This window comes from Pristis pectinata, chromosome 35, assembly GCF_009764475.1.
Source record: "Pristis pectinata isolate sPriPec2 chromosome 35, sPriPec2.1.pri, whole genome shotgun sequence".
Classification (NCBI taxonomy): Eukaryota; Metazoa; Chordata; class Chondrichthyes; order Rhinopristiformes; family Pristidae; genus Pristis; species Pristis pectinata.
Genome location: NC_067439.1, coordinates 6,361,317 through 6,380,933, shown reverse-complemented (window position 1 = coordinate 6,380,933; position 19,617 = coordinate 6,361,317). Strand labels below are relative to the sequence as shown.

At 44.9% G+C, this 19,617-nt stretch overlaps 1 protein-coding gene across 1 annotated transcript; it reads left to right on the top strand.

The window, feature by feature from the left end:
* Positions 1-14,010: 14,010 nt before the first annotated feature.
* LOC127586241 (putative transcription factor Ovo-like 1) lies at positions 14,011-17,032 on the top strand. Its single transcript, XM_052044044.1, has 2 exons — positions 14,011-14,161; positions 16,743-17,032. The coding sequence occupies exons 1-2, from the start codon at positions 14,047-14,049 to the stop codon at positions 17,030-17,032; spliced, it is 405 nt and encodes a 134-aa protein (XP_051900004.1). The 5' UTR covers positions 14,011-14,046.
* Positions 17,033-19,617: the final 2,585 nt, after the last annotated feature.

Here is a 19,617-nt window from a genome sequence, read left to right as displayed (position 1 = left end):
GTTCCAGAGAAGTGCAGGGATTGGATGTGTTTGTTACAGGGAGATGTAGGGATTGGATGGGTTGTTACTGGGAGATGCAAGAGGTGGAAAACCGAGGGCTAAAGTTTTCGAAGAATGCCATGTATTAGAAATAAAAGTACTTTCACTTCCATAGCTCAGCACTTAAACATTTTAAAAGTGTAGTTACTGTTGTGTTATTGGAAATAGAGCAGATATTTCATGTACAAGAAGCTGTGTGTGTGCACATTCTCCCTGTGACCACGTGGGTTTCCACCAGGTGCTCCGGTTTCCTCCCATATCCCGAGAAATGTGTGGATTGGTAAGTTTAACTGGCCACTGTAAATTGTCCCTTGTATTTAGGCGAGTGGTAGAATCTGGGAAAAGTTGATGGGAATGTGGGGAGAATGAAATGGGTTGAGATAGGATTAGTGTAAATGGGTGGTTGGTGGTTGCACAGAATCAATGGGCCGAAGGGCCTGTTTCTGCACTGTATCTCTCAATGACTCTAAAGCTCCCACCAATTGCAATGCGATAATGACTGGGTAAACGTCTGCAAAAGGAACAAACCACAGATGCTGGGTTCCGAACTCAAAACAGAAAATGCCGGAAATACTCAACAGGTCAGCAAGCATCTGTGACAAGAGAAACAGTTAACATTTCAGGTCAGTGACACTTCATCAAATGTCGAATGAGGGAGTAATATCAGCTAGAATACTGGGAGATACAAAGGTATGAATCTTGAGCAAGAATAGGCTACCCAGCTCCTCAAGTATGCTCAAGGCTTGAGTTTACAACCAGATTATCTGATTGTAAGATCAACACATCCTAGTCAACCCTTAACCCCTTGTCTATCAATTATCTATTTTTTAAAATCTTCAAAGACTCTGCTTCCACCAACCTTTGAGGAAGAGAGTTCCAGAGACTCACAGCACCAGAGAGAAAACATATCTCGTTTGTCTTAAATGGACGAACCCCTCTCTTTTTTAAACTCTTAATCCTAAATTACATAGAACAGTACAGCACAGAACAGGCCGTTCGGCCCACAGAGTTGTGCTGACAAAGCTAATCCCTCCTACCTACAGAATGCCCAGATCCCTCCATTTTCCTCTCATTCATGTGCCTAACCAAGCCCCTCTTAAAAGCCCCCAATGAATTTGCCTCCACCACCATATCAGGCAACACATTCCAGGCATCCACCACTCTGAGTAAAAAACGTGCCCCTGATGTCTGTTCTGATCCTACCCCCCTCTCACCTTAAATGTATGCCGTCTGGTATTGGATTGCTCCCACAAGAGGAAACATCTTCCGCACGTCTGTCAAGATCTTTCATGATCTTAGGTGTTTCAATCAAGTTTCCTCTCATTCTTCCAATCTCCAGTAGATGCAGCCTGTCCAACCTTTTCTCCTAAGACAATCATCCATTTTATTTTGAGCTAGTGGGATCATTCATACCCAGCTGAGGGAACATCTGGGATTTAATGTTTCATGTGGCAGTGTCGCAGTAACTCAGGACAATGTCTCACACTCCAGACATAACCACGTAATCTAGGCAAAAACATCCAGAGCACCACTGCAGGAATGTCACACTGTTATGGAGGCTGTGTTTTGGACCTTCCTCTTGGTCCCACCAAGGCAAGACAAGATACCTTTATTAGTCACACACACATCGAAACACACAGTGAAATGCATCTTTTGCGTAGAGTGTTCTGGGGGCAGCCCACAAGTGTCGCCACGCTTCTGGCGCCAACATAGCACGCCCACAACTTCCTAACCCATACGTCTTTGGAATGTGGGAGGAAACCGGAGCACCCGGAGGAAACCCATGCAGTCATGGGGAGAACATACAAACTCCTTACAGATGGTGGCTGGAATTGAACCCGGGTCTCTGGCGTTGTAATAGCGTTACGCTAACCATGACACTACCGTGCCTGCCCTGAGGAATAGTAAAGGGAAAAAATAATTGGTGGGAGTTGTCTGCAGGCCACCAAATAATAACATTACAGTGGCACAAGCAATAAACCAAGAAATAGATGTAGCAGAGGATGCAGAGAGTCTACAGAGAGATATAGATAGGTTAAGTGAGTGGGCAAGGGTCTGGCAGATGGAGTACAACATTGGTAAATGCAAGGTCATCCACTTTGGAAGGAAAAATAGAAAATCAGATTATTATTTAAATGGTGAAAGATTGCAGCATGCTGTTGTGCAGAGGGACTCGGGAGCGCTTGTGACTCAGGAAGCCATCAGTCTTTGTACACTGCAGCCCACCAATCTTGGGTGAACCCCTCTGAATGAGGTTGCCAGCTCTGGTGGAGCATCGTCCTGGAGTTTTAATTGTTGGTCTTAATTGCCTCTAATTCACCAATTTCATGTTCCAATCATCGGTCACCACCTCATCCTTGTGGTGTTCCACCATCCCAAACCAAACACACTCCTCATTATCATCCTAATTAATTATTGAGTGCCTGTCCAATAGACTTGTCACCTTCCTTCAATATTTTTGTAACTGAAGAACATTCAAAGAAAATGCAAGAAAGCAGATTACATACAACACTTTCCATCTGAAACTTCCTCCAGTCCTCTAAGATGCCTGGGTTCCTCCAAATCTACCCTCTTGCTCACTATCGAATTTAACCATTCTTAAGCTCTGAAGTTTCCTCCCTCTCTGCCTGGGTTTCCTCTGGATCCAAAGGCCTGCAGATCGGTGGGTTAATTGGCCACTGTATATGCCCATAGTGTAGGTTAGGGAGTTGAAGGTGGGCAGATCATAAAATGGGATTGGTGGAGGATTAGTGTAGATGGTTACTTGATGGTCAGAGTAGACTCTGTGGCTAAAGGGCTTGATTCCGTGCTTTATGACTTTAAGGACACATTGACCAGACTTTGGTCACCTGCCCAAATATCTCCTTACGTGGTTCAGCGTAAAATTTGGTAAAGCAACTCGATACTGTTCTGTGACTTAAAAGGCAATATAAAAAAAACATTGCTCTGATGTATGTACAAGGTGTCCTGGCAAACGACTCTCTATGGATTCACTTCATTTTGTGTGTGTGTTGTTACAGGGAGCAGTGTTGCAATAACTAAGTCTTTCAATAAGCATTGATGGAACAGGATGAATTTACATCAAGTCCGGTGTTGTTGACACAGCTGCCTCCAGCCTTGCCTTCCACACTCAACGCTTTGCGTTTCAACAAACATTTTAACTGGTGACTGCCAACCACCTGATGGTACCGTCTCAGACACACAATACGGCTCCATGCAAATCCTCTTCAGCTTCTGCACCACCAGATTAAAGAGACAGAAAGCCCAGCTCAGCAAGATCCTTTGTTCCAATTCCTAGTCTGTGACCACTAACGAGGTTTGTAAGGCCAGTAGAAAAGGAGTTGTGTAGATCATCTATTTTTGGTCATGTCAGTTAAGAGGTAAATATTGACCCAGGGAAGTGTTATTCTCTTGTTCTTCTTCAAATAAGATTGTGGCATCTTCACCATCCTGGCTAAGGCAGTAGAAGGGGTTTGATGCTTTCAAGTCAAATCAAGTCAGGTCTATTGTCATGTATACATGTACTGTGAGGTACAGGTACAATGAAAAACTTGCTTGTAGCAGCATCACAGGCAAGTAGGTTCAGACAACACACAAACGATAAATTATACATAAATTATATAAGACAGTGAAGAGAGATAAAAAAGATTGTGTAAAACAAGACATTAGTTCAAAAGACGGTATCTCTGGCTAGTGGGGCATGGTGGTGCAGTAAATAGTGCTGGCAGCTCACAGCTCCAGGGTGCTCCAATTTTCTCCCACATCACGAAGAAGTGCTGGTAGGTTAATTGGCTGCTGTAAATTGTCCTCAGTGTCTGAAAAATGGCAAATAAGGGGAGTTGATGGGGCCATGTGTGAGAGAAACTTGTTGCTTGGGGTCTAGGGAAATAAGGATCTTGATCAGCTGGGTAAGTGGGCCAAGGAATGGCAAATGGAGGTCAATTCAGATAAGTACAAGCTGTGGCATTTTGAGAAGTCAAACTAAAGTAGGACTTTCACAGTGAATGGTAGGGTCCAGGGGAGTGTTATAGAACAGAGGGACCTCGGGATATAAGTACATAGTTCCCTGAAAGTGGCGTCACAGGTAAATAGGATGGTAAAGAAAGCTTTTGGCACGCTGGCCTTCATCAGTAGGCTTTGAGTATAGAAGTTGGGATGTTACTTTTCAGTTGTTCAAGATGTTGGTGAGGTCATATTTGGAGTATTGTGTTCAGTTTTGGTCATCCTGCTATAGGAAAGATGTTATTAAGCTAGAAAGAATGCAGAGAAGATTTATGAGGATGCTGCCGGGACTCGAGGGACTGGGTTATAGGGAGAGGTTGAGCAGGCGAGGACTTTACTCCCTGGAGCGTAGGGGACTAATTTTAGTGAGGTGTATAAAATCATGGGCATAGACAGGGTGAATACACTCAGTCTTTTTCCTAGGATTGGGGAATCAAGAACTAGAGGGCTTAGGTTTAAGGTGAGAGGGGAGAGATTTAATAGGCACCCGAGGAGCAACTTTTTCACACAGAGGGTGGTCGGTATGCAGAACAAGCTGCCAGAGGGTGTGGTTGAAGCAGGTACAACAACAGCTTATAAAAGACAGTTGGACAGGAATGTGGGCCAAACGTGGGCAAATAGGACTAGCTTGGATGGACACCTTGGTCGGCACGGACCAGTTGGACTGAAGGGCCTGTTTCTGTGTTGTGTGACTCTGTGTTGTTAAGGTGTGGGAGAATGGGACTGAGGAACTTGTTTCCCTGGGAGCCAATGGGTTGAATGGTCTTTTTCTGTGACACTATAACTTTAAGGCATGTGTCAGCCTAGATGTTGGCATCTGGCCTCTGATATAAGACACGATTGGTGCAGAGGGAACTTAGTGCCTTGACTCCAGCTAATGAGGGAGCTTAGCTACATGGAGAAACTGGAAAGACAAGGATTTGTTCTCCTCAGAAGTTTGAGGGGAGATTTCATCCAAGTGTTCAACATTGTTGAGGAATTTGATGGTGTAAATGGTGGTTTCCAGTGGCAAAGAATTGTTAGCCATAGGGGACAGATTCAAGATGGAGATGCTGTATATTGTTATGATCTGGAATGTTCTCCCTGAAAAGGGGAGTGGATGATGACTTAGCGATAACTATCAAAAGGGAACTGGCTACAGATGCAGTGGAAAGAAATGGGAGTAATGGGGTGGTTCTTTCAGATAGTCAACCCAGTTACAATGGGCCAAATGGCCTCCATTCTATCAAACTGCCCCCCAAACCAAGAGGGACGCCCCTCGAAAGAAAACCTTGCCATGTCGTCAGCTGGCCAGACTTATTTACAGGAGGTCATGCCTACGGTTTATTCAACAGATTCAATAGATTTGTTGGAATTAAAAATGGGAGAAAGACAACTACATATGTAAAAAAAATCAAGTCAAATGAACATAAGCATTCTATCACACAGAAGGGCAATATAGTTTGTATACAGAGTGAAGCTCCCTCTACATTGTCCCGTCACACACTCCTAGCGCAGGGAGAGCACAGGTAAGATACAGAGTAAAGCTCCCTCTACACTGTCCCAACACACACTCCCAGGGCAGTGGCAGCATGGGTTAGACACAGAGTAAAGCTCCCTCTACACTGTCCCATCACACACAGGCATAATGAAGCCTAGCCTCCAACATACACTAACTAATGTGCTAGATTTTGTGTCTCCTGTGTCCTCATTAATTGGATCTTTAATTTGTTTAACTAGTTTTAGCTTCAACATTTATAGGACAGGAGGCTATGTCTGTGGATCTGTGCTGTCCCAAGGCCTGGCAAGCTGAGCAGAGAGCTGGGTGCAAATGAGCCTCAGTGGGAAGTGAGAGGAGTCAGTGTCTAACTTGTTTTGAGCACTGTTCTGTGACCGCAGATCTGAAAGGGTTAAACGGCAGTCATCAGCGAGGTTGCAACAAGCTGGGTGCATTGAAAATAGTGTCTGCTGCCCTCTCGTGTTCCATTCGAATGCTGCACTGTTGGACTGCCCTGTACGAACTCTGAATGGTCTATGATTTAGCTTTGATAGTGAGATTTTGCTTTCTTTTTCAATACAATTCCACTTACAAAACATTAATATCTGCTGTATCAGAGTACACAGTGTATACACTGTGAGAGGCTGCAGTGATAAAATTGGTAAAGTTTGGTAAATTGGTTTATTATTGTCACATGTACCGAGGTACATGTGGCAGCACCTCATTTTCCATCTTGGAACCTTGCAGCCCAACAGCAAGAATATTGAATTCTCCCACTTCAGGTAAAGCTCTTAGGAGAAAGAAAGGACTGCAGATGCTGGAATCTAGATTAAAAAACACAATGATGCCGGAGGAACTCAGCAGGCCAGGCAGCATCCGTGGAGAAAAGCAGGTGGTCAACTTATCAGGTCAGGACCCTTCTTCAGGACTGAAGATAGGAAAAGGGGAAGCCCAATTTCCCCCATACCTGCCTATCACTATCTCTTACCTGCATCTACCTATCACCACCCTGTGCCCACCCCGCCTCCCCTCTTTTGTCCACCTATCACCGCTCTGCTTTTCCCTCCTGTATATTGGGCTTCCCCTTCTCCTATCTTTTCTTCTCCTCACTCCTGGTCTGCGTTCAGTCTCCTTTCTTAGGCAGTCCCTTAGGATCGATGATCGTTTCCGCTCCAGTTTTGGTTCTGAGGGAGCTGAGGAGGACGATGTTGAACCACAGACTCCACCACTGATGGGGCGGGAGGGTACTGATGGATAGGTAGTTTCAGAGGCAGTGCACTCCTTCAGCAGGGCTGCTGTGTGCTCTCAATGCATGGTCTTGAGTTTCTCCATAGTAACCTAAATGCTCTGTCTCCACTACAGAACCATTGGTTATTGGTTTATTATTGGCACATGTACCGAGATACAATGAAAAGCTTTTGTTTGCGTGCCATCCAGACAGATCGTTCCATACGTAAGTACATCGAGGTAGTACAAAAGGAAAATTAGTTACAGAGAAAGTGCAGTGCAGGTAGACAATAAGGTACAAGGGATATGATGAGGTAGATTGTGAGGTCAAGAGTTCGTCTTTATTGTATAAGATGTCCATTCAACATTCTTAAAGCAGTGGGACAGAACCTCTTCCTGAGTCTGGTGGTGAGTGTTCTCAGGCTTTTGTATCGCCTGATGGGAGAGGGGACAAGAGAGAATGTCTGGGGTGGGAGGGGTCCTTGATTATGTTGGCTGCTTTCCCGAGGCAGCAAGGAAGTGTAGACGCACTAGGGAGGGCCAATCCATGAAGTGAAATGAGGGTGAACAAGTCCAGATGTGAGCATTTGGGAACTGAACATCAATTACCAGCCAGTGAATGAAATCGTGATGAGACGGAAGGACTGCTGGGAGATGGAGGAAGGCAGGGAGTGCTGGCGAACACTTCATCCAACACAATCACCAAACAAATTAATGGGCCACTCACCTCTGTGAACCTGCTGTAGAAGTGGTTTACACTACACAGCAGGAACATCATCAGGAATAATCCGTTGATTGTTAATGACTGGGGATGTGACTGTGTTCATACAAAAGACAGCATAGAAATAACTTGCATTTACTTAACTTTAATCATGACTTCAGAATGTCCCGATTGTTTTACAGTTAATTTTTTTGTAAATGCAGTCCCTGATGTAATACGGCAAAATGTAATTGAAAAATTACACCGTCACAGTCCTCCCTCACTTACCCATCAACATCTCCTTGATTCTTTCTCCTTGAAATTTACAGCGGCCAATTAACCCCCACAACCAGCACGTCCTTGAAATGTGGGAGGAGACCGGAACACCCAAGGGGAAACAGGGAGAATGTGCAAACTCCACACAGGCAGCAACTGAGGTCCGGATCAAACCTGGGTCACTGGAGCTATGCAGGAGCAGCGGCGGGTCGTTCTGGGGATCTCCTGGTGGGTCTTCTCCTGGGCCTGGCCAAGCTGGCCATCCACGGGTCCAGGTGGCAGGCAGCCGTCCTAGGTTTCCGGCCGGTCCGCCTACCTACCCGCCCGTCTCCTGAGCTTATGTCTGCACGGGGGTGTCCTTGGAGAGGGAGCGCACGGTATCCGCAGGCAGCTGGTTGAGTTCCACGATCGGTGGGCCCCTCAGGGGATCGCGTGTGTCATGGATGGTGAAAACGCGATTCTTAAGATAAGATTTCTTTATTAGTGTTATGAGTCAGGTTGCTATTTGGTGAGTGTCCCTTTAAGGCACCTGGACAGTAGTCGTGTGTGTGTGGTGTTATCAAGACAGCAAGATAACAACGTGCTGGCTGTTTTGCTCAGTGATTCGAGGAGAGAGAGGGAGAGGGGGGGAGAGAGAGAGAGAGAGGAGAAGGAGGAAGAGAGAGAGAGAGATAGAGAGAGAGAGAGAGAGACTGTGTCTCTGTATCGACGGATGAAGAACAATAGTTGTGTCTGTCACTACATGTATGGATTTTTGGAGCAATCAAATGGAGTCCACTTTGTCATTAACCTATACTGGAAAACAGGTATTTCTGTGGGCGGCCACATATCAAATGCCTTCGGGGTGACAGATGCTTCGGAACAAAGCAATGGAGATCAATGGAGATTGAAGTGTCATTTCAGTTCCATCGAGGAACATGTGGATTTCATAAATTCACTCTATATTTTCTCTTCAGTCAACGGTGGTTTTGCAAAAGCCTTTACTCAAGTTTCACCTGATGACTTGCTGAACTGAACTTTGAGAACTTTTACTAGACTTGGGGTTTGGGAGTTTGCCACACACACACTTCAAGTTTAGTTTTGGGGTTAATGTTTAATATCTAACGTTTTTACTTTTCTTATTATTACAAGTAGTTATTAATAAAATAGCTTTTAACACTTGTACATGACTTGGTGTGTTTCTATTGTTGCTGGTATGTAACAATTAGTCACCTACATCGAAACACACAGTGTAATGCATCTTTTGTGTAGAGTGTTGTGTGCATTTTGCGGTTGTTAGCATTATTGCTGTAGTTCTGTAGTCTGCGTAGTTTTTCTACTTTCTGTATTAGTTGTAGTATTTTTACACTGGATGTCCTTTTGTGGTGCTTTTAGTAAATAAACGTTTGTTTTAAAAAAAGCAGCAGCAGCACCTTACCACCTCTGCAAATGGATCTGCCATGACATACAGTGAATGGCAGGGCCCTGGGGAGTGTTGTAGAACAGAGAAACCTTGGGGTACAAGTACATTGTTCCCTGAAAGTGGTGACACAGGTAGACAAGGTGGTGAAGGTGGCTTATGGCGCGCTGGCCTTCATTGGACCACACTTAGAGCACACTTTAGACACTTTAGACATCTTAGACCACACTTAGAGTAGTGTGTCCAGTTCTGGTCACCTCATTATAGGAAGGATGTGGAAGCGTCGGAAAGGGTACAGAGATTTACCAGGATGCTGCCTGGTTTGGAGAGTATGCATTATGAGGAGAGACTAAGGGAGCTCGGGCTTTACTCTTTGGAGAGAAGGAGGATGAGAGGAGACGTGATAGAGGTGTACAAAATATTAAGAGGAATAGATAGAGTGGACAGCCAGCACCTCTTTCCCAAGGCACCAATGCTCAATACAAGAGGGCATGGCTTTAAAGTAATTGGTGGGAAGTTCAAGGGAGATATCAGAGGGAGGTTTTTTACCCAGAAAGTGGTTGGTGCATGGAATGCGCTGCCTGGGGTGGTGGTGGAGGCAGGTACGTTGGTCAAATTCAAGAGATTGTTAGATAAGCATATGGAGGAATTTAAAATAGAGGGATATGTGGGAGGAAGGGGTTAGATAGTCTTAGGCGAGGTTTAAAGGTCGGCACAACATTGTGGGCCAAAGGGCCTGTATTGTGCTGTACTGTTCTATGTTCTATGTTCTATCTCATGTGTAGTTCTCGTCACTGTGCTGTAGGACGGATGCAATTAAGCTGGAGACAGTGTAGAAAAGATTCACAAGGATTTTGCCAGGACTGGAGGGTTTGAGTTACAAGGAGAAACTGGATAGGCCGGGACTGTTTCCCCTGGAACGTACAAGGCAGAGGAGTGACCTTATAGAGGGGATGGTCACAGGGTGGAGTCTTTTTCCCAGGGTGGTGGAGTCTAAAACTGGAGGGTGTAGGTTTAAGGTGAGAGGGGGAAAAGAGTTTCACACAGAAGGTGGTGGGCGTATGGAACGAGCTGCAAGAGGAGGTTGTAGAGTCAGGGACAATTACAGTGTTTGAAAGACATTGAGGCAGGTACGTAGAGGTTTAGAGGGATCTGGGCCAAATGCAGGGGACCAGCTTAGGTAGGTGCCTTGGTCGGCATGGATGAGATGGGTCGAAGGGCCTCTGTGACTCAGAATTGGTTCAAGCTGCCACGAGGTGCACTCCGTTTCTACATCTGTCCTTACTCTGCAGAGAAAGGATGATTCATCTGCGGAGGGAAATGGGCAGTCGACGTTTCAGGTCGAGTCCCCTCACCTGGACTGAAGAGTCTCAACCCAAAACATCAACTGTCCATTTCCCTCCGCGGATGCTGCCTGTCCAGCAGTTTATTTTTACTCCAGGCCCCAGCATCTGCAGTCTCGATGATTCAATTACATCTGTCAGCTTTGTTCAGGGTGTACAAGCATCCAGTAATCGAATCCATGGGGTGATGATGGTACCAGGAACTTCACTTCCTTGGCAATTACCTGCACTTTTGGTCTTAAATATAACCGTAATTTGTATGTCTATAGCAACACTGGGATTTGCATGAAGAGGATGGAGAAAATGCTATTGATCTCATTTGCAAAATCTTACACAATGTGCATGTATACAAAAGCTTTTGAAACTGTCTGAGGAAATTTAAATATGTTCCATCCAAACAGATTTTCTGTCCACATTGACTGCGTTGGTTGCATTAGGTAAATCAACCTGCAGGTGTACTTAAATACAATTAATTCTGGAAGACAGGTTACATTCTGAGAGAGAACAGCTGTCTGGGAGGTGGACAAAAGGTGTTCGGATCTTCAGTTCTAATAGGATTGTTCCCTGGCTGTGATTTCTGCCTCAACTTTTAACCTTGGAGTCGGCTACTTCCCAGCACCATGCCCCGAGCGTTTCTAGTCAAAAAGCGTGTGTGTGGAAGTCGCAGCTGGGGCCATGTGTCAGATGATCATCGAGGGGACTTCTACGTTCCAGGTAAGTTCTGTCCACAGTACAATCCCAAACTTCAACAGAGACAGAGAGAGAGACACAGAGAGAGAGAGAGAGAGAGAGAGAGAGAGACAGAGAGAGAGAGAGAGAGAGAGAGAGAGAGACACAGAGAGAGAGAGAGAGAGAGAGACACACAGAGAGAGAGAGAGAGAGAGACACAGAGAGAGAGAGAGAGAGAGAGAGAGAGAGAGAGAGAGAGAGGAAAGAATGAAGTGAGACAGGGCAAGAGATCAGAGAAAGGGAGAGCAAGACATATAAAGGAGACAAGGAAAGGAGAGAATGACATCAATAAGATAGAAGACAGAAAAGATGAAAAGAGAGCAAGAGGAATAGACAGAAGAGATGAGAGAGAGAAAGCTGCAGATGTGGAGAGTCAGATGGATGGAAATGTGGAGAGAGGAAGAGCACAACAGAGATGGAGGGGCAACTTTTAGATGAGGTGTTAGACTGAGGCTCTATCAGCCGTTTACCCCAGGGGAAGTGCCAGAGCAGACAGTTCTCACCAGAGTTGCTCAACAGAACTTATCCTCAACCCATAGTGAACTGATCACTATCGTATGCAAGAGATTGCAATGTAAATATAATCGCCCCCTTTCTCCCATTAAGAGACACCTACTTCTCAAATAGTAATTGATGTGAAAAGCTACAGAAAGGTTTTCTTAAATCTCACCAAAGACCAGATGCTTAAGTTAGATGGTTTCGTTAAACTAGACCAGACAGTTTAGTTAAACCAACACAAACTTTAGCTGTTGCACAGTGGTCAGATGACAGTCACAGCTCCAAATGCAAGAGCAAAGCTGAGCTACGCACCCATGGTGTGTAATGAGTAGGTGTTATCTCTATCCACAGAACGCTCGGATGGATATGTAATGCAATCTTTGTCTGAACAAGATGTGGCAATCAACCAAGAGGGGATTTCACAAAATGGTGCAAAATTGTTTGACGAAACACTCCATGGAGTAGCTTACTTGCAAGCACCACCCATGATTAGCAGAGCCAAGGTACATCTTTATTTAAGTTTTGAGTAACTAACCATGACTATCATGTAGATCTCGATTCCTGAAAAAGCAACGTTAATTAAAATTGTTTCAGGGGGGTGAATATTGGGTGAGGGAAGTCTACACTGAGGAACCCTCAGAATTCCTTATAGGTGGAACGCTCACTGTTAAAGCTCACTTACTTCTCAAAGTCTATTGTTTATTGTCAAATGCACAAGTACAATGAAAAACATACTTGCAGCAGCTTCACAGGCATATAGAATCATATAAATCAGCTTTCACAAGAAAAATATAAATTAACAAATTATACACAACTTTCACAAGAAAGAACACAACTAGAACAAAAAAAATAAAACGTCCATTTTAGTGCAAAGTGGTCATAGTGTTGCTAAACTGTAATGATTAGGGTTGTGAGAACTTAATGGTTGAAGGGAAGTAGCTGTTCCTGAACCTGGTGGTGTGGGACTTCAGGCTTCTGTACCTCCTGCCCGATGGTAGCTGTGAGAAGATGGCATGGCGCAGATGGTGGGGGATCTTTGATGATGGATGTTGCTTTCTTGAGGCAGCATCTCACGGTGGGGAGGGATGTGCCCGTGATGTATTGGGCTGAGTCCTCTACTCTCTGCAGCTTCTTGCATTCCTGCGCATTCGAATTGCCGTACCAGACCGTGATGCAACCAGGCAGGATACTTTCAACAGTACATCTGTAGAAGTTTGTTAGAGTGTCTGGTGACAAGCTGAACCTCTTTAACCTCCTAAGAAAGTAAAGACGCTGGCACGCCTTCCTCATGATTGCACCTATGTGCTGGGCACAGGACAGGTCATTTGATAACACCCAGGAGTTTAAAAGGGCCAAAATAAGCCATGTATCAGAGAACTGCCCATGGATGAGACAGTGGAGAGGAGGAAACAGCAGTGATAGAGAGATGGTGACAAACAGAATCTACACTCGAAAATCACAGTAGCATTGCTTGAGATTTTTAACATTCTGCAAGGCTAAATAATTCCACTTTTGAGCTGGAAGTGCAAAGCTAAAACTGTGTGTCATGAATGTACGATACAAATAACGTACTAGTCCTCCAACAGAGAATTCAGCAGAAATTTCTTTGCTCCGAGAATGATTGCAACGTGGAATTCACAACCACAGGAGCAATCGAGAATCAAAAAAAACTACAGATGCTGGAAATCTTGAAGAAGAGAGAAAATGTTGGGATCTGTGGACTGACTGGGTCAATCAGCCTGAAATGTTAACTCTCTTTCGCTCTCCACAGATGCTGCCTGACCTGCTGAGTATTTTCTACCACAGGAGAGGTTGAGCTGAACAGCAGGAATATTGGTTAGGGGAAGCTGGATAAACGATGGAGGAAAGAAATGAAATGATTTGCTTATAGTTACATCAGCCTAGATGGCCATTCAATTCGTCTATAACCTAATCCCATATAACCCCCAAACTTTACTTCCTTCTCAATAACATTGGTTACCAAAAGCTCAATCTCCCTCTGATCGTGTGGGTTTCCCTCGGATGCTCTGGTTTAAAAACAACAATCGATCTCGCTCTAATTATTGTTAGTGGTTGGCAAATTGCTATTGAATTATCATCCCACCGCAGAATGCAGACAGACACAAGCTTCCTCTAGCCTCTTCCCACCCCCTCTTCTCTGCAGGTTGAGACAGAAGTTAGGAAGGAGGTTGCTTGTGTGGAGGGTAGACGCTGAGAGAGACCAGTTGTCCGTCCTAGGCAAAAAATGTTCTCGTGTGCTTTCTTATGGTTACATTCTTCTTGGAAGGTGAAATCAACCTATGGTCAGGGCCACTTCATCTGCTTCCACTGCTGGAAGGTCTTCTCGTTACAACGCATGCTAACCCGTCATCTGAAATCACACAGCGTGGTGAAGAGGCACGTCTGTAGATTCTGCGGGAAAGGTTTCAATGACACCTTTGACCTGAAGAGGCACATGCGGACACACACAGGTAAGGGTCAAGGGAAGGACTTACCCCCATGATGAAGCTGGAGTTCATTCAGCGAAGGGCCGTCCCTGTTACAACAGCAAGCGTCTTTAACCGTCCCAAACACTGGTGACACAAGAGGCTGCAAATGCTGGAATCTGGAGCACAAAACAGCTGGAGGATCTGGTGCAGGGTCACGACCCAAAAACATCGATCATCCCCTTGTCTCCACAGATGCTGCTTGAACTGCTAAGTTTGTCAGCCGCAGTTTGTTTCTTTATCCCCCTATATAAGTGTTGAACGCGGTTTGGTTACAATAAGGTTGCCAAAAGAAGAGAAACAAAGGACTGCAGAGGCTGGAATCCAGATGAAAAACACGACGATGCTGGAGGAACTCAGCAGGCCAGGCAGCATCCGTGGAGAAAAGCAGGTGGTCAATGTTTCAGGGTCAGGACCTATCTTCAGGACTGAAGATAGGAAAAGGGGAAAGCCTACTACATAGGAGGGAAAAGCAGAGCAGTGATAGGTGGACAAAAGAGGGGAGGTGGGGTGGGCACAGGGTGGTGATGGGTAGATGCAGGTATGAGACAGTGATGGGCAGGAGTGGAGAGCAGATCTACCAGGAGATGGGTCAAAGGTAAGGAGAGAAAAAGGGGGGTAGAAAAATAAGAGAGATGGGGGTAGAAAGAGAGCGAAGCTAGGAAAGGGAAGAAAAGAGGCGGCATGGTTGGGGGGTGGTGAGGGCAGGGTAAGGGTTGTGGGGATTACTTAAGTGGGAGAATTCAATGTTCATGCCATTAGGCTGCAAGGTTCCAAGACGGAAAATGAGGTGCTGTTCCTCCAGTTTGAGCTTGGAATTCTCCTGGCAGTGGAGGAGGCCGAGGACTGACATATCTGTGATAGTGTGGGAGGGGGAGTTGAAGTGACTGGCAATGGGGAGATGCAGATTGCATCTGGTTGCCAAAAGTTTGATCAACAAGCTGGGTTTCAATAAGCATCCTGGAGGAGCAGAGGGGTTATGGAAGGACTTTCAGAGTCTTGGATCTACGCCAGTGAAGCTGGACAAGTAGAGGTGGAAATTCAGGAACACAAGGCCTAAGCTGGAGAGGTGCCGATATCTCACCACAGAAATGAACACATTACGTTCCTTGTTTCCACTGAGATCATAATCTTTCCACCATTACCTGGGGCCACAGTAGCGCAGCAGTTAGTGCTGCTGCCTCACAGCTCCAGTGACCCAGGTCTGATCCCGACCTCCGGTGTCGTGCGTGCAGTTTTCATGTTCTCCCTGTGACTGCGTGGGTTTCCTCCAGGATACTCTGGTTTCCCAAAGATGTGTCCATTGGTAAGTTAATTGGCAGCTGTAAATTGCCCCGTGTAAGTCAGAGGTAGAATCTGGGGGCGAGTTGATGGGAATATGGGGAGAATAAAATGTAATCGGTGTAAATGGGCGGTTGTTGGTCAGCACAGACTCGATGGGCCGAAGGGCCTGTTTCCCTGATGTACAACTATGACTCGAGGATGTGAGACAGCATCTGAGGAATGAGAAGCTGCCAGTTACCCTACCAGGGGTTCGCTTTTGACTGAGACATTAATCTGAAGCCCCACCAAGTGGATGCAAAGGATTTCATGGCACTCTTTGGAATGGAACAGTGTCCTCTCAGCAACCAGGTCACTATTCATTACTAACAACATCCAACAATGGTTATCATTGCTGCGGATAGGATATTGCTGTACAAATTGTCATTGGCTTTCCTAGATTAAGAGTGTCCACACATAACAATAGGTTGTGAAAGGCACTAAATTGATGACACTTTATTTCTGTTGTTGGATTCGACTGTTTTTAGTAGGTTTTTTTTTAAACATGTATAGTGTTTAATACACCTCAAGTGGCTGCACAAGGAATGGCCGCTTCCTAGCTTATTGGTTCATCCATCAGGTGAATACGTGTTTTCTCATTGGTTGGTTTGGTCACAGGTATCTAATAGGTTTCATGATTGGACTATCGTTAGCTAAGGAGTACCTCTTATCTCAGGTATAAAAGGTGTCTTTTTTTTGTTAATCACTCTCTTGCTTATCTCTCTCTCTTGCCTCTATCTCTCTTTTGTTCATCTCCCCCCACCGGCCCTAGCTCATTTTTAGTTCCTTTGTGTCGGCTCATCTCCCAGTAGTAAAGCTAGTGCCATGTGCTCTGTGACCGTTTCTTTGTTTTAAATTTTTCCAATAAAACTTTGTGAAGCTCCAAGTTGTTTACAACTCATTCCTGGACTCCTGAAAGAACCTGCGGATTCAAAAGTAACCGGATCCGACACTGTTATATTTTTGTACAACACACTCAAAATGCTGGAGGAACTCAGCAGGTCAGGCAGCATCTATGGAGGGAAATAAACAGTCGATGTTTGGGGTCAAGACCCTTCATCAGGACCCAAAAAGTCGACTGTTTTTTCCCTCCATAGGCGCTGCCTGACCTGCTGAGTTCCTCCAACATTTTGTGCGTGTTGCTCCAGATTTCAGCATCTGCAGAATCTTGCACGCCTCATATTTTTGTGTTCCACTTTTGTAATACGATTCCGAAGGTTGTCATCACCTCCGTTTGTTCAAACAGGTATTCGGCCCTATAAGTGTGACCTGTGCGAGAAGGCATTCACGCAGCGATGCTCGCTCGAGTCTCACCTGAAGAAGATTCACAATGTGCACCAGAACTATGCCTACCGGGAACGCCGCGCCAAGATTTTCGTTTGCGAAGAGTGTGGCTTCACCGCCAATCAGGGGGACACATACCTCCTCCACATCAGGGACCACCACCCCATGAGTCCCGTATTATGCAAGTACCTACGGAAACACACCTCATTCCAGAACAAAACAGGAATGCTACTCTTTCCACGCCCCGTGTAAAAATTAACAAAGAAATTAACTTTTGTTGTCCCTTTCACAACGGTGATTTGCAACCACGTAGTTCGAAATGTAGTCACTGTTGTTATTTTGGAAACTCCCATAAATAGAAATGTGGCAATGACCAGATAATCAGTTATTAAATTAAGTTCATTGAGGGATTAATATTGCTCAGGACATCAGGGAGAATGCCCCTGCTCTGAATTCGTGCTCTGGGATCTTTCAGGTTCCATTTGATAGACCAGAGAGAGCCTTGGTTTAATGCTTAGTCTGAGAGATGGAACATTCATGAGTGCGGTACTCCCTCTAAGATTCTGGAGCACGAATGCATTGCAGTGACATGTATGGCACTGCAGTATTAGAGCACACAGATTAGTTCATTACCTAGTCTGTGTCAAGTGAAGTTCTACGCATGGCTGGTGAGAGGAGAAGAAAAGTAATTTTCTTCTTGACTACTGTCCAGTGATTCCCTTTGGAGGTACTCACACTGGTCAACTTTCAAATATGATGCATTCCCTGTCAAAGAGTCAAGTCCAATCAGCTTCTTAACAATGCAAGCTCAAAATCCCATTTTGTGTTTCCTGCCTTTGTTGAAAGAGTAAAGAACAGCAGTAATGAATCAGATCACATCACATCAGGTGAGGGTGAGCAGTACAAGGCAGTCATAGAGTGATACAGATCGGAAACAGGCCCTTTGGCCCAACTCGTCCATGCCAACCAAGATGCCCATCTAAGCTAGTCCCATTTGTCCATGTTTGGCCCATATCCCTCTAAACTTTTCCTATTCATGTGCCTGTCCAAATGTCTTTTAAATGTTGTTATTGTACCTGCCTCAACCACTTCCTCTGGCAGCTCGTTCCATACACCCACCACCATCTGCGTGAAGTTGTCGTCCCTCAGGTCCCTTTTAAATCCTTCCCTTCTCACCTTAAACCTACGCCTTCTAGTTTTTGAGTCCCTTCACCAGACTGAGTGAATTCACCCTATCTATGCCCCTCATGATTTCATACACCTCTATAAGGTCACACCTCAGCTTTCTTACGTTCCCAGGGAATAAAGTCCTAGCCTGCCCAACTTCTTACTATAACTCAAGCCCTTGAGTCTTGGCAACATTCTCATAAATCTTCCAAACATCCCCATACTTTTTTCCCCACATAGGCTATCTTTTATTTGGAATAGAACTAAAACCCAACTGGTAATCCCTTGCTCCATCACACCTGGTGACTACACTATTGTAAATGAATAGGATTGACGTGAAATATTTAATTTGTGTTATCAGTCTCCTCCCCTTGCTGCGTAAAGCATCATGCTACCGTTGTTAAAGACCGCTATAAATTAGGGGCATGCAAACCATTTATTGTAGTTCATAGAGACTGAATGGATTCTGTACTTTACTGTAGCATAAACAATGTTCAAGGTAAATACTTAAGATTCACATCAAAGTCTCAAGTTTTCAATTCAAAGTGTCAACACACAACTTGCTTACATTTAAGTGGAAGAGCTGTTTAAAATAAGGGTGAAGGACTATCCTCCTCTTTAGCCGGAGTTGAGAGACACAGATGATAAGGGGAATCACCTGATTTATCTGTTGGGCTGTGGATGATGCACTGGTGACTCTGACACAAGACGGTGGGGGAGTTTGGGGGGCGGAGGTCTCCTATGCAGATTCCAGATGAAGGCCGAGATACTTGTGCTAAGTTTTCCCTTGGTGGGAAGAAAAAGCACCAAAGAATTTCACAAGGTTAGGACTGAATTAACTCACCTTGGTCTGAATTCCAGTAATCCAGAGGTGACGTACACTGCAATTGTCCTTATTCCAAGATCATGTTTCCCATTTATTGCTCTTGATGGCAAGCGCATGTAAATGTTGAGTGAAGACAGGATCAGGTATTATGTCTACTGTAGTTGAATAGCTTCACCGGAGCCTGTAATCAAAATGCCACGAGTACAAGATTGCTGGGTCCATCAACTTTCTGTAAATCTTGATGGAACTGTACACACATTCCAATCACAGATTTACAAGTTTTCAAAAAGAAACATAAAGGGGCAACAGTTTGCATTTAAATAGCATTTTTTGAGGAAAACGGCGGATAGAACTAAATAATCAATTTGGTGAAACAGCTGGGCAGGACACAAATGAGATGCAAACACAGAACACGAGGGAGCAGGGAAGAACTGAACTGACATCCAAATCTGCCGAAACACATTTGCAATTCATACCCTAACCATTTGTTTTCATTGAAGTGTGTGTACTTTATGGAAATAATGGGTGGTCAGATTTCACCCCTTCTTCCCCCCACCCATGACCAGAAGTGGGACTGCAGGCAGCAGGGACAGATCAGACCCTCAGCACCGTCTGGTCACGTGTCAAGAGGGGATTAGAAAAGCACAGATACATGTTGTTTCTTGAATGAGTTGAGTGGTATCTACGGGTCCTTATATTGACATACACAGGAGTGAATTTTCAATGGAATACACTGAGAAACAAAAAAAACTATTTAGGGTCTTCGTCATACAGCACAAAAATAGGCCCTTCTGCCTATCAGGTCGATGTTGCCTATTACACCAATTCTAATCCCATTTACCTG

What these genes read in the sequence shown, in the direction of transcription:
- LOC127586241 (XM_052044044.1), top strand. Translation starts at nt 14,047, where the DNA reads ATGCTAACCCGTCATCTGAAATCACACAGCGTGGTGAAGAGGCACGTC. An exon ending in GCACATGCGGACACACACAG is followed by an intron (nt 14,162 to 16,742) that starts GTAAGGGTCAAG and finishes TTGTTCAAACAG; the next exon opens with GTATTCGGCCCTATAAGTGT.